The 14,545-nt window shown below is 51.2% G+C and overlaps 2 protein-coding genes across 2 annotated transcripts; one reads left to right on the plus strand and one right to left on the minus strand.

Annotated features, from left to right (window-relative positions):
- The first annotated feature begins 8,292 nt into the window (after positions 1–8,292).
- Positions 8,293–10,765, plus strand: LOC109777273 (uncharacterized). Its single transcript, XM_020335922.3, has 2 exons — positions 8,293–9,006; positions 10,478–10,765. Exon 1 carries the CDS (start codon positions 8,424–8,426, stop codon positions 8,958–8,960), a length of 537 nt encoding a protein of 178 aa, XP_020191511.1. The 5' UTR covers positions 8,293–8,423; the 3' UTR covers positions 8,961–9,006; positions 10,478–10,765.
- Positions 10,766–10,898: 133 nt separating this feature from the next.
- On the minus strand, positions 10,899–11,835 carry LOC109777264 (agamous-like MADS-box protein AGL61). Its single transcript, XM_020335913.2, has one exon. The coding sequence runs from the start codon at positions 11,636–11,638 to the stop codon at positions 11,057–11,059; it is 582 nt and encodes a 193-aa protein (XP_020191502.1). The 5' UTR covers positions 11,639–11,835; the 3' UTR covers positions 10,899–11,056.
- Positions 11,836–14,545: the final 2,710 nt, after the last annotated feature.

The raw sequence follows: 14,545 nt of genomic DNA on the forward strand, positions 1-14,545 counted from the left end.
GTGCTGCTGGAGCTGCCTCGACGACGGCCACGTGAACTGTACCGGAGCCGATTCACCCCGTCATTGTTCACGGCGCCAGAGCGGCTCCAACTTCGGATCCGTCCAGAGTCCCGGCGCTGCTTCCCCGTAGCCGTCGACCGTCGCGACATCGTTGTTTCCCTGCCGCCGGTGGCCACCGCAACCGCGCCGGCCTCACTGACTCGGCAGCTGGACCTGCCTACTTCACCATGCCGCCAGATAGGTCGCACCCTCATCTCAAATCACTTTATTTAGGCGTCAGTTGTCTGAATTTTTATTCTGGGCCAATCGATTTCCAATGGGAAGCAGCACCCCTCGAGGCGGCGGAGCTCCTAGGCTGGCGATTGGCTGGTGTCTAACGTAAGGGTGCGGGGCCGCAAGTTCGTCATGGTAGCAGCGCTTAGATGGCTATCTTAGAGTTGCGTGGGTTCAAGGTACTGCCGCCGCCGGATCTGGATGACGGGGAGTCTTTCTGGATTGGTCAGGGGGCGGTGCAACCACGGCAGTGCGGTGGGGCGGGGAGCGGGGTTTTGGCCGGGGCCACGGACGGCGGAGGCAAGCTGCTCTGCCGTTGGTCGCTGGCTCTTCGGGGAAGATTCCTAACAGTGTCAGTCGGGAGGCACAAGACGGCCATCAAGCCATCCGGCGTAGATCGGACAGTACCAAAATAAAATAAAATTGTGTGACCCCAATTTAGTCTCAGTCAGCAGACGTGTGACCACTCTCGTACCTTGTTGTTGATCTCTTAGTGTATTTCTTCAGATCAAAGAGATGTGTCGTTCTTAACATTATGCGTTATCTGCATCTTCAGCCACACCATTTTCCGACTCACCGCAGCTGCTCCAACAAGGGAAGCATACACCAGAAGGGAGCTATAGTCCCCACTCAACAGTTCCCTGCATCCAATGCGCGTGCCCGACATGGACAGCCACAACAACTGCAGGGCCATCGACAAGTCAGCACATGATGCTCACTCCTATGGATGGTGGCCAGTTAGGTTGTACCCTCATCCACTTGTGTGCAACATTTATGGCTTTGTTATTCATCTAAGCATGGAAAATAGATTATCACATTTCACTGTATATTCATATTGATCTCTTACGGGTCTTGTTCAGGAGTTAACGTTGTTCCATAGTTCAGCTAAGATACTTGTTCTTTAGGTAACGTTGTTCCATAGTTATCATCCATCAGCCAATGCTATCCCACAGGCCGGTGATTATAGTATTATACCACTTCTAGTATTACCTATGTTGTTCTTTAATACTTTTGTGTGCCATCTAGTTAATCTCGAGTACAAACGATACATATTCTGTAGCTTTCATCTGTGTTCTCCCTTTAGTTTTTGAGACCTGTTGCTGCTAGTTAACCCCAGTCCTACTATTTATGTCGTCTCCTACAAGCACTCATTACATAAATCTAACTACTAGTTGTCTTCCATGCATGTCAGATATAATTGCACACACTGATATATCCACAAGAACCTCACGGAGCAATGTAAAGGCCAATAAACTTGATGTCAATGATACCCAATATGATGAAACATGTAAAGGCAGTTCTTCAGAAGACTTGCAGAAATATGTTGAATCCTCTTCACCCCACAAGGTCCTTGCTCTAACTTGGCCCGTGATATGGGTACAACATGCATACAATGTCCTGGAGTGTATGTACTCGGTTGCAATGCCATGTGCTTAGCATGCTGATCATGCATGTAAATAAGTCGTGCCTTCCTGCTTTTCAGTACCTATTCCATTCATGATAACATGTTTTCAAATTCAAGTACTGTCATTCTACTCTATCGCAATGTCTTCTGCTTAATTTGGACATCATGCTTCTGAATATCTTATGCATTGTTATTCATCAGTACATACTTCATCTATCTACCATACCATGTTTTTTACATTGAAGTGTTGTTCTAGTGCTCTGTTGCAATGCCATCTTAGTTTCCCAATCATACATGTGTATGCTGCCTTAGTTTTTTCTATACGTATTCCGCTAGCATACAATTTTTCATTCAACTAGTGTTTTTTACTGTGTTGTCCTGTCGTATCCCTAGCTCTTACACCATACTCCCTCCGTCTGAATTACATGTTGCCGAAATGGATAAAAAAGGATGTATCTAGAACTGAAATATGCCTAGACCCATCCATTTTTTTCCGGATGGAGGGACTACATGTCAATATGGCCTTTCTATTCTTCAGTACCTATTCCATCTCTCTGCTGTAGCATGTTTTATAATTGAAGCACCATTCTTCTATACAAGGCATGCAAGGGGAAGACGACTATGTTAGAATCTGAAGGGTTACAAACCAGGTCTTTGCAAAAGATCCAAACGCCAGGAGATAATAAACCAACTCCATTTTTTATAGATACTGCTCCAGCACAGAGAAACCCAACTCCTACTGATAATAAGCAGATTCCAGTGGCCAAAGAACTAGTCCGCTCCAGTCCAGCAAAAATATGTCAACTCCATTCTAAGAAGCGTGTGCGTATCCTCGCATCATGAAATTTTATAGCATTATGATCATATTTTCTACATGTTTCTTACCCATCTCTCTTTTAGAAAATAAGGTTAAATGATAGAAGATTTTCTTCATTGGGATTGCATTCAAGGAAAATATCTTGCGGGAATTCTCTGTGCTCCAATGCTGATGTAAGTACCTGTTGTATATCACTATATTTTTACATCAGCATGTATTTTGTTAATCGGCGTGAATCCAACCTTTGTCTGATCTAAAATTTGTTGTAGCAAAATGTTAAAAGCACCAATTTTGATTTTTGTAAAGAAAACTGCCTGGTAGTTTTGCATACTGAGCTGCATGAGTGTACTATCTCATATCATGCACATTACTGAATTATAGTGCTGCTCTGCTTGCCCATTCATTCATTGTGTCAATGTTGCTTTCGTATTACCTTACCTGGCTGATGATAGTTGTGCCATATTGTGTTAATTTGGTGTTGGCTAGTTGCCCAAACGTTCGTTGTGCCAATGTTGCTTTCCTATTATCTGACTTGGCCAATGATAGCAATGCTAGTGTCTTAATTTGGTGCAGGCTGCTGAAGATAAGAAGACAAACTCTGAAAACAGCAAGGCAACCCCATTGTTTCTTTCCAATAAATCTAGGCCAGGTAATATGCCAATAACTCATGATTAATCTATTTGATTCCCCTCCTAATTTATGTTATGATGTAGTGGTCGAGACACTCTCCACTATCAATAATACAAGCCTGCCAAAATCGCCATCTGAATCTGTTCAGTATCCTCTGTCTCGAATGCAACGGAAAAAATGTATGTTTGTGAACCAATTAATGGCTGAAGGAATGATGGAAATGGTGGAGGAATCAGAGGTGCAGAGTCGTGCGACACAACAACTGATCAATGTTTTCAGAGACATTGTAGCAAAGCAGCAAGAACTTGCCCACATGCTTATGGGCATCATCCGTGCTGAGGTTGCAGATTGTGACGTTGTAGATCGTTAGGTTCTGTACATTTATTTGCACTGGCATCAATCTTTGATTGCCCAGTGGATGTAATTTCCTGTAATATATGCTGGATGTGCAACGTTTTTCCCTGTATGCCGTACCTTTGCTTGATCGGTTTTGGTCCTGTGCATAATTGCTCGCCGTAATGGGCTCAAATTATCTAATTTGGCCTAAAGACATGTACGAACTTTAGTGGGCCCATTAAGTTAATGGGGCGTTACCAAGCCGAAAGTTAATGGTCAGCCCTCTTAACTCCCGGGTCGTTAACAGGCTGACATCCAAGCGGGCAACAGGTGGGCCCAATTGATTTCACGGGCCGTTAACATGTCGTTACTAAGTTTGGGCTACATATGGCCCAACTATATTGTGGGCCTTTAGTAGGCCGAAAGAGACAGCGGGCTTGTACTGGACCATGTAGAGCATGGGCCGCTAAGAGGCCGAAAGTCAGGTCGTATTGTAAATGGCCCAACTGTGTTGTGGGCCTTTAGCAGGCCGAAAGAGAAACCGGGCTGGTATTGGACCATGAAGGGCATGGGCCATTAAAAGGCCAAAACTCAGGTCCGACTACAAATGACCCAACTCATTTATGGTCCGTTAACAGGCTGAAAGGCACACAGGGCCGGGAATTAGCCCAACACTTAAATGGGTCGCTAAAAGGCCAAAACTCAGGTCCAACTACAAATTGCCCAACAGATATATGGGCCGTCACCAGGCTGAAAGACACACCGGGCCGGAAATTGGCCCAACACTTAAATGGGTCGCTAAAAGGCCGAAACTCAGGTCCGACTACAAATGGCCCAACTGCTTTATGGGCCGTCAACAGGCTGAAAGACACACCGGGCCGGAAATTAGCCCAATATTTAAATGGGTCGCCAAAAGGCCGAAAGATGTGCATCGTGAAAATTGGCCCATCCACTGAATGGGCCGTTAACAGGCCGAAATCTCATCGGGCCGATATTGAGCCCAAATATATAGCGGGCTGTTAACGGGCTCGAACTGACGATGGGCTGCAATGGTGTCGAATCTTTAACGGGCCGTTGACGGGCCGAATTGGCACATCTCGTATGGGCCGTGGGCTTAAATGGACCTGACACAAGTAGGCCTTATATGGGTCGGCCTGCTATTTTTTACTGGGCCGGCCTTTTTCACCGGAATGGGCCACTATTGGGCCGTGCCACGTGTCGACCTATCATAGGCGCCTCCTGTCCAATGACTGGATGACATCTGTCCCAACGGTGAGGCAACACGTGTTTCCTCCGGCCAATGATGATTTTACATGTGGAAAATCCCCATTGGTCCGGGCTGTTAACGGGTTATCGGATCCAAAACTGGACCCGATAGCTTAACGGCGTTCCGTTATGGTGGATGCCACGTGTCGGTCACCCTTGACGAAAGCACTTCTGTGACGCGCGATTTATCGTCATGGAAGTGGACACTTCCGTGATGATAATTTTGATGATGTCATGGAACACTTCTACGACAGCACAGGTATGACTATCTTGATTCTGTCATAAATTTGTCATGGATGTACATGCATGACAGAAAACGTGACCTACTGTGACAAACACGTATCATCACGGAAGTGTGTTTTTTTGTAGTGAAGGCATCCCTGGACGCCAGAGAACAAGAGATCTCCCTCCGTGAGAAGAAGCTTGACGCCACTCTTCGTGCCAAGGATGAAGATCTGGAGGCTCTCATGCGGCAACGCACTAAGGAACTGGAGGATAAGCATGGAGCTGCCCTGGATGCTCTTGCTGTTGATTCTGCCGCTCAGCTAAAGAAGCTTACTGAAGATCTGGCTGCTGTGTCTGCCGCCAAGACTGATCTCGACCGGCAGGTGGCTAAGCTGACGGAAGATCTTGCTGGGAGTGCCAAGGAGGTGACGGCTCTCAAAGAAGAGGCACGGAAGGCGGAGATCCTCTTGGCCGATGTGCAGCCGCAGCTCTCCTCCAAGACCCAGAGCCTGGATACTGCCAACAGCATCATCACAGATATGAAGGCCACGATCGGCACATTGGAACGCTCGGCGGAGTCCCTTGAGTCCTGCCAGCAGCTGGTGTCCAAGGATCTGGACACCGCCAAGCGCCTCCGGCAGGATGCAGAGGACCAGCAGAAGAATCGGTCCGAGCAGGTCGACCTCTGGATCAAGGGTCTGATTGATATCGCTGAGCGTCTTGGTGCCTAGGCTGTGGTGGTGGGCATGGATGGCCCAGTCTTCTCGGCCAGCAAGCACAAGGTCCCGAGCGTCAAGATGGGAATCTTCTTCAACGAGCTGATCGAGAAGCTGAAGGCGCATGAAGAGGGGAGGGTCGGGCGTTTTGCGACCGAGTCCCGGAAGCTTGCCCGCGACGCCCTCTTCATGGTCTTGAGCAATATTGCCTGCCGCCATCCGGACCTCGACCTTGACGACGGATTCAAGAAGCCACCAGCGGGCGCTGATGTCGCAGCTGCCAAGGAGAAAGCCGCTCCCTGGGCCGACAGGGCCCTTCACGTTTGAACTACTTCACCTAGCCATCGGACCAAGTATTGGGCCGCTGTTGCTCCTGTGTTGCCCTGTAATGAAACATGACGTATATTTTGCATTTAGTCACTCTATCTCCAGTGTTTGCGCGAAACTGATATTCTCTGTTGAATCTTAAATGCGTGTTTATCCCTTTGAACTCTATATGTTTGTGTTCGTATGATCAATCCCTATGTCTGCTCTGGATGCCTGCCGGTATCATATTGCCGTGATTGTCATAAGGGTCTGGCCCTTAACAGTCATCTTGGCGTGGATGCGTCCCGGCAGGTTTTTCCTAGGTAGCTCTCGACGCAGCCTCTCGACCTGCGAGCATGGCTCGGGACAGGACGATGGTGTGATCAAAGAGACTTAGCCAAGGTTCCATCACATGAGGGTCTTCACGATAGGAACACTTACTAAAGTTATAGGGTAAATAATGTAGACTTAACTTTCGTTTTAAGCTTCCTCCTCCTCTACTGAGCCGCGCACGCTTGGCGCGTTCGCGACGCCCGGAGAAGCGGAAGTCAATCGGGCAGTTCTTTCATTCCCGTCAGGGACCGACAAGTGTCTTGAACGTGGTGCGGGGACGGCCCCGCTTGGTTTCCGTATCTTCATGGGCGCCACAAATGCCAGAGGCTTCGAGCGGGCTACCATGGATGGGGCGCGCTGCTCACGCCTTCAGGTTCGCGCAAGCGCTCCCCCTACCTGACGCGCCAAAGATGTCGCGGGAAACCGCGGGCACCTATGGGACCAGAGGGCCCCTTGCTGGTTCAGCAGGGGGGGCGTCGCGTTGCACAAAGAGCTGACGAGTGTGGGGCAGCACGGCAGAGATCACACAAGCAATTTTACCCAGGTTCGGGCCGCCGTGAGGCGTAAAACCCTACTCCTGCTTTGATGGATTGATGGTGGAAGAGTGGTGGTGAGGCATAGTACACTGCCCGACAGGGGTTGCCTCGGGGCGACAGCGGCTACGCGCGTATGGGTGTGTGTTGTCCAGCTTTCCAACCCTTTCTACGGTTACCATGGGCCTCATTTTATAGATTAAGGGGTTACCACAATGGCAAAGTAGTCATTGTGCACTGATAAGATAGCAAACAGTGATATCATACCTAACTCTGCAGGCTGACAGGGTGCATTAAATCCACTGCTTAACGTCACGTCACAGGTTGCCCGGCAAGCCTTGCCGGGCTATCTCGCCAGCTCCACGCCTGCTCGCTTGAGACGTCGCAGGACGGGTGTCATCTGTAGGCATTTCCTGTAGAGGGAGGCTGCCACTTAGTCGCTCTGCGGCTTGACACCGCACTGATTGACAACGTGGGTTGTGGCGGAGTGGTTGGGTGAGGTGGTTTTGCCTTCGTGAGTCTCGGCAGGCCCTGCCGGGACGTCTTGGACGTCTTCTTTCGGGGGTGACCCCGCCCTTGTCGAGCTTGCCTGCCCGGCAAGGGAGGCTTCTCTCCTGGTGATGTCTTGCTCTTCTGGCTGGATCTTGGTTCTCTTGATCTGCATGTTGGTCCTTCGGTGATCTTGGTCTCTTGTACCCTGGCTTGGCCTTGGCGTGTCCGTGCACTAGTCAGGGGAAAATATATACCCCTGTCTGTTTTCCCCGACAGAGGTCGACGGCCATGGGCGCGGGCGTGGCCGGCGCGACAATACTCACCTTCGGCGAGCAGTCCGCGGGAGAGGTGGAGAAGCGGGTGGCTTGTGATTGGGGATGGAAGCCGGGCGTCTGCGGCATGGTGGACGTGCACGGCAACTCTGCCCGTGGCGGACGGAGTGCCAATGAGCCCGTGCTGGCCGCGACCATGGCGACAGCGACAAGCCCGTGCTGGCTCAGGCAATTGTTGAACCGTCGCATGAGAAGGGCCTACTGTGTGGCCTTGGCGACGAGGGCCTGATTGTCCGCGATGGAGGCCTTCTGTTGGGCGGCGGCGTTGGCGGCTTCCAGCTTGTCGGCCCGCACCTTCCTCCGGCTAGCCCTCTTGGCCGACTGAACGACCCGCTGCGTGTCCATCAGCTCCTTCTTCTTGGGTTGCGGCGCCTTTTTGCGGACGACACGGGGCTCGTCGATGGTGGAGGTGAGGCCGGAGGGGTTGGCGGGGTTTGGCGTGTTGGTCATGGCGAACGGACGGAGAGCAAGCGGGGCAAGAGGGTTTTGAAAAAAAAAGAAAAATGGGGTGGATATGCCACCGACTAGGAGACAGAGGAGGACAAAAGTGGACGTCACACGCATCCGTTTCGACGCAAACCCGGCTTAAAGTTGGTCTGAAATGGGTATTACGCGGACAAAATGCGAACGCCTTGTCCGTTTGGCTCGGGTCGTGATTTGTCTCCGATTGTGCTTGTGTGACCTTCCACCAAAATCCCATTCCTATTTCTCGTATCCCGAAGCAAAGCAAGTAGGAGTACTAGGATCACCGCCGAAGCAATGGCGACGGCGAAGGGCACCGTGCGGTGGCGGCAGGACGGGGATCGCACCCGGGAAAACCTGCAAAAGAGGATCAGGTGCCGCCGAGACAGGCTCCTCCAGGACGCCTGGGAGATCTCCGAGCTCTTCGCGCCCCACCTCGCCATCCTCGCCTTCCCCGCCTCTGGCAAAGCCAAACCCCTCCTCTTCGGCAACCCCACCCTCGACTCCGTCCTCCGCAACGTCCTTGTCGACGCCGACATAGGGGCCGAGACGGCGGAGGAGGCCGCGGCGCGCGTGGCGGCGATGAGGCGTGAGGTGGGGTCGATCGAGGCGCGGGTCGCGCAGGAGGAGGCGCGACTGCGCGCCGTCGCGGTGAAGGTCAAGGCGGCGCAGGAGGAACAGGGGAGGGCTCACTGGTGGGAGGTGGATGTGCACGTACTGGGGGAGGCGGAGCTGCCGGAGTTCGCCACGGCGCTCGATGCTCTCAGGGCCGACGTCCTCCGCCGCCTCACCGAGCTGGCCGAAGCCCGGAAGCCACCGCGGCAGCAGTGGTAGTGGCTTCGCCGTGGGGATCGGCGCACGGATTCGTTCAGTCCATCAGGTTGTTTTTTGCTTGCCTAATCAGGTCATTGTTCGGGATTGGGACAGCAGTACGTAGCTGCATATAGCAAGATGTTCCAACTTTAGCTTGAATTTTTGTGTTCATTGCTCGGAAAATCTTCTCCGGTGATTGAATCGGGATATATACATAATCAGGAATGGCGTGGTAGAACAAATTGTTGCTCCCTGGAGTATGGTTTTATCCTGATTTTTTGCTGATGCGTCTGATCTGAAGGTACAAGTATATTGTTCAGAGTGTCCGGAAGCTATTGTTGAAATTTTGTTTTTCTGGTCCCGGTACTTTGTTCAGATTTCAGAGTGTTTGCACGTCTCAATTGACATCTAGGAACAAGGAACAAGTGCGGACCTTGTTGTTACTGTTAGTTAGTCAAAATATTATGCTCGGTGCAAGTGTAGTTAACATGTGGCCGATGATAGATACTCCACTAAGTATTTGTCAACTAAGTTTCCTGTTAACTATGCTCCCAGGTGTCATAGTTGTGATAGAAGCTTCATAGCGTTTAGTTGCGCTTGAAATGGAATTAACACATATAGTGCCATGTATAATGTCTATGCTGATAGCCTGATAGTGAGAGATTATATAGCTGCAGAACAAGCATCTAAACTTGTCTACTCCAATAATGCAACCTCCTCTTTGGATTTTAGTATCTGTACATCAATGCTAGTTACTATCCATAACCATTTGTGAAGTGCCGCAGCGTAATCAAGCATGTATGAAACAAGCACATTTGCTGTTTTACATGGCAAGAAGAACCAGTTTGTTTTAGTTAAGCACCTGCCCCAAGTCTCCCCAAAAGGCCAAAATTCTTCCTGCACACCGTTATTCTCCTTCTCTCTTTTGTACTGCCATCGTCGAAGTCTCGGTGACATTTGTTTCGTCGCGATGGATCTCACACTGGTTGCTGCCATTGTTGAAGTATCTGTACTGCCGTTTGAAGTTGGTGCAGAGGCAGAGCCTTGAAGACCATCACCAATTCACAACGGAATATTTTCGAAACAGAAAGGGAGTTTCACTTTATTTTTTTTATTTAAATTTTTTGCGGGGAGAGTTTCACTTGATTTGTTTTGGAGTTCGTACTAGAATTAGTGCATTACTCATGTACTCCCTCCGTTCCTAAATATTAGTCTTTTTAGACATTTCAAATGGACTACAACATACAGATGTATGTAGACATGTTTTAGAGTGTAGATTTACTCATTTTGCTCCGTATATACTTGTTGGAATCTCTAGAAAGACTTGTGCTCCCTCCGTCCGAAAATACTTGTCAAAGAAATGGATGTATCTAGACATATTTTAATTCTAGATACATCCATTTTTATCCATTTCGGCGACAAGTAATTCCGGACGGAGGGAGTATTTAGGAACGGAGGGAGTATGATGTTACTTGCAAGTTAACTGAATGCATGCCAGTTTGTTCCTTCCACTATTGCCTGATATCTGCACTCTGCAGTGCACAATCGGTTATCTCATGACTACCTATCAACGTCCAAAATGAAGGTGCAATCAGAAGATTTAGACTTGGCATTGAAGTTAACTCAGCTATGTCAAGTGGTTCATCAGCAGCAACATGTTCGAAAGGAAACTTTTTGTTCTTGAAAAGAAAGGAAACTTTTATTTTCGTCCTGGATATTTGCGTTGCTGCTCGTCTTGCCCTTTACGAATGGTGCAGCATGTTCGAAAGGAAACTTATATTGGTTCCGGATTGTCCTACTTCGTCGAAAATTAATTCGGCATCAAATCTTGTGTTCATGAGTTGATCCAATAACGCATGATTTGTGCAGAAAATTGAGTTAATGATCAACAATTATCTAGAATAAAAACTGAAAGAATATGTGCTGGACTGCTCATGAGAGGAAAATGGTAATCTTGAAACCAGTAACTTCCAATTGTACTCGTGAACAATAATCCAATAATCTTACACGGTACAGTACTAGCAAAAGGCAACTATGTAAAGATGATTTTTTTTCTAGTAACATGTAAAGATGATCTAAGAACACTGGCAATTAACCGAAGCTCGGCCTGCCCTGGACTACTGCGGCGGTGGAGCAGCTGAGGGCATCTTGTCGGCGTGGCGGCGCACGTTGTCCCGGAGGCGCTGGAGCGCCCTGGCGAAGACCGGCAGCTCCGCCTCCCCGAGCGCCTCCACGTCCGCCTCCCACCAGAAACGCTTCCCAGCCTGCGTCTGCACCTCCACCACCTTCTTGCCGACGGCGCTCATCCGCTCGGCCTCCGCCGCGACCTCCACGCCCGTGGCCTCCGTCTCCCGGCACAGCGCCTCCAGGGCCTCCCACTCCACGTCGTCAGCAGCAGGAACAGGAGCAAGGGCGTCGGCGCATCCCAGGACGGCGTCGGTGGAGGGGCTGCCGAAGGCGAACGCCTTGCCGGCCTCGGAGAAGACGACGATGGCAAGGCTGGCGCGGCAGAGCACGGCGAGCTCGGCGGCCTTCTTCCACAGCCCGGACTTCCGCTTGGAGAAGGTCACCTGCCGCGACTCCTTCTTCTCCACGCGGCGGTTCTCCCTGCGCTGTCGCCCCTTGGTCTTCTTGCCCAGCGGCGGCAGCGTCTTGGTCGCTTGCTCAACGAGGGGGAGGAGACGCGGCGGCTGCGTCATGGTCGCTCTCTCAACGAGGGGGAGGAAACGCGGCGGCAGGTGCTGTCTCTCTCTATCCTCTCTTCTTGAGCCTGTCTCTCGGTGCGACGGGAACCAGCGGCGGAAGGGGGATATATAGACCTCGGAGGAGGCACCTCGGGTCCGTGTTGGACCGGAGAGGCGGTGACAAAGAAGGAAGGAGAAGAATAGCGCTCCCGTCGGGTTCGCGGTTTGGAAGAAAATTTCCTTAAAGGAAAACGTTTGGGGCCGGGCACCGGCGGAAACATTGGGCCGGTCTCCCTCTTCCTCGCGTCTCCTTCACGAGCGCGTCGCCCTCTTCTTCTTCTGCCCCCTCCTCCCCACCCCTTCCCCATCCCTTCCCCTCTTCCCGAGCTGCGACTGGGCCCCACCACGACCTCCATCGCCGGCGGCCAGGCTCCCCTCACTGACTGCCATGGCTGCCTGCCGCCATGGCCAGACCCATCCCCTACCTCAAGCCTTCACGCGGGCGCATCCCCTCCCCCCTTCCCCTCCCCCCCCCCCTTCCCCCTTCCCCCGGGCTGCGACTGGGCGACCACGACCTCCATCGCCGGCGGTCAGGCGCTCCCTCACCGGCCGCCATGGCTGCCTGCCACCATGGCTGGATGCAGCCCGCGTATACTAGTGTTGCAACCGTCACCTAGAACAGCTTCAACAGCTGTTGAAAAAAGCTTCAACCATAGACAGAAAAGCTTCAATGGAACTGCACAATAAGGGGAAGCTACAACCGCAGTTGGTTTTTGTTACTACTCGCGAAGGATTTTGCTACATCCATCAGGCGGAGCTGCGACCTCACGACGATGACAATGACGATTTTTGTTGCAACCGTAGTTTTTTTTTTTTGCTACTACGGGTGAAGTTTTTTGCTACATCCATGTAAGGCGGAGTCGCGACCTCGCGAAAGACGGCGACAGTATATCAAGCTTCAACCGGATACCACGCACAGAAAAAAGCTACAATCGTTCATACGAAAGCTTCAACTGTAGTTTGAAAAAGCTTCAACCAGCGACGGCTGGAGGTGGAAGAAGATGACAAAACGCTGCAGTTTTGCTACATGCTTCAACTGGCATAGATTTTGCTACGACCGGCATATCTTTTTGCTACAGCTAGGGTCACGTTTTGCTACAACACACAGCCGGCGTCGTGGTTTTGCTACAACTAGCATCGCTTTTTGCTACAACCGGCATAATGTTTTGCTACATCCACCACGGCCGAGTTGCGGGATCCATCCATGGCCAACGAGGCGGAGCTGCATCCATGGTGTGCGCGGGCGGCGAGGGCGGGATCCATCCATGGCGAGCGTGGGCGGCGAAGCTGCATCCACGGCAAGCGCCGGGCGGCGGAGCTGCGTCCATGGTGAGCGCAGATCTCTGATGAGCGCGGGCGGCGGAGCTGCATCCATGGCGAGCGCGGATCTGGGACAAGCGCGGACGGCCGGCGAGGATGCCCACCGGCGACGAGGAACGCCGCGGTGGTGCTTCAAGCTCGGCTGTTTCCTCGCGAGGATATGACGTGGTGTCGCCGGCGCTCGGGCGTTGCAATTTTTTTTGGAAAATTGACTCAGGATGAGGACACAGCGAGGGACAGATCTGACGGTCTAATCGCTGCATCGGGCGGCCAGGGCTGGACCGGCCCAACTGTTGGGCCGGTGCGCCGGCGCCTAGCGTCGCCCTTCCTTAAATGCAACGCGCTGTGCGTCCCCTCACCTAGGCGACTATGCTAGGCTAGGCTCGCACCCGCAACACGGCGCGGCGCGGCGAGCGAAACAACTGCATCGTGCGGGATCAATCCGATCTGACCGAGCGGCGATCGGTGTAACCAACACTTGGAGCACTAAAAATAATCGCAGCATGCTCTCAGGCATTGCAGCGGACACTCCGAGTCATCGTAGCATGTCCCCCTTGTGTGGTTAGGGATGGCAGTTTTGCCCATGGGTATGGGTACCCACGGGTACCCTACCCGAAAACAATGGGTATGGGCATGAATTGAAAAGATTTTGTACCCATGGGTAATGGGTATCCATACCCGCAAAATCTATGGGTAGGGCATGGGTATTAAATTGCGCCCATGGGTAACCCAATGAATACCCAGAAAATTTAATAAATCAAAATTATTCCTATGACATGTGGGGTAAGCATCTAACTCTTATGGCCCAACCCTAAATCTTGTATTCTCTAAACCAACCATAGTTCATAGGCCCGCAATATCCTGCTCGACACTCCTCTGACGTCCTATGTAACTTCTTGAAACAATGAAATATCGATTTATCGCCATCAAACTCTCGATCCAGTGACCCCCAATTCCAACTGCTCATTCCCACTACGCCGGGCTTCCACCAACCGCTGCTCATACTCCCTTGATGCCTCCAAGAAGCCACCCATAGGAGGAGGCTATGTTGGTGCTATAATGCCCGCCCATATCACTTGAATTTTACACTCATTTATCTATTTTTTTAAATTTAAATGCTATATATGGTACCCAACGGATACCCATTGGGTACAGGATACCCGGTGGGTATGGGCATGGGTATCAATTTCTTCCCATGGATATTGAAGTGGGTGGGTATAGAAAGTTTCTATGGGTATGGGTTTGGGTAGAAGGAGGTTGTACTCGCCCATACCTTACCCATTGCCATCCCTATGTGTGGTTGCAGCAAAACACACGAGGTCACGTCGTCTCGAAATAAGAGCAACTCCAACGGGCCGACCCAAAGGACAAACTCGTCCGGCGTCCGCCCAGTTTGCATTTGGGTCGGCAGTGCGCCCAACGTGCCGACCCATATGTGCCGGCGCGGCCGGCTGGCCGCCCAATTGTACATTGATTTGCATTCAACATATTATCAAATGAAAATGTTTAGTCTAGCCGTCCAAATAAATAGTATAGTTTTAC

This window comes from Aegilops tauschii, chromosome 7 (assembly GCF_002575655.3).
Source record: "Aegilops tauschii subsp. strangulata cultivar AL8/78 chromosome 7, Aet v6.0, whole genome shotgun sequence".
NCBI lineage: Eukaryota > Viridiplantae > Streptophyta > Magnoliopsida > Poales > Poaceae > Aegilops > Aegilops tauschii.

Bases quoted from the DNA above. Each gene is read 5' to 3' on its own strand.
- LOC109777264 (XM_020335913.2), bottom strand. From the start codon at position 11,638: ATGACGCAGCCGCCGCGTCTCCTCCCCCTCGTTGAGCAAGCGACCAAG.
- LOC109777273 (XM_020335922.3), top strand. From the start codon at position 8,424: ATGGCGACGGCGAAGGGCACCGTGCGGTGGCGGCAGGACGGGGATCGC.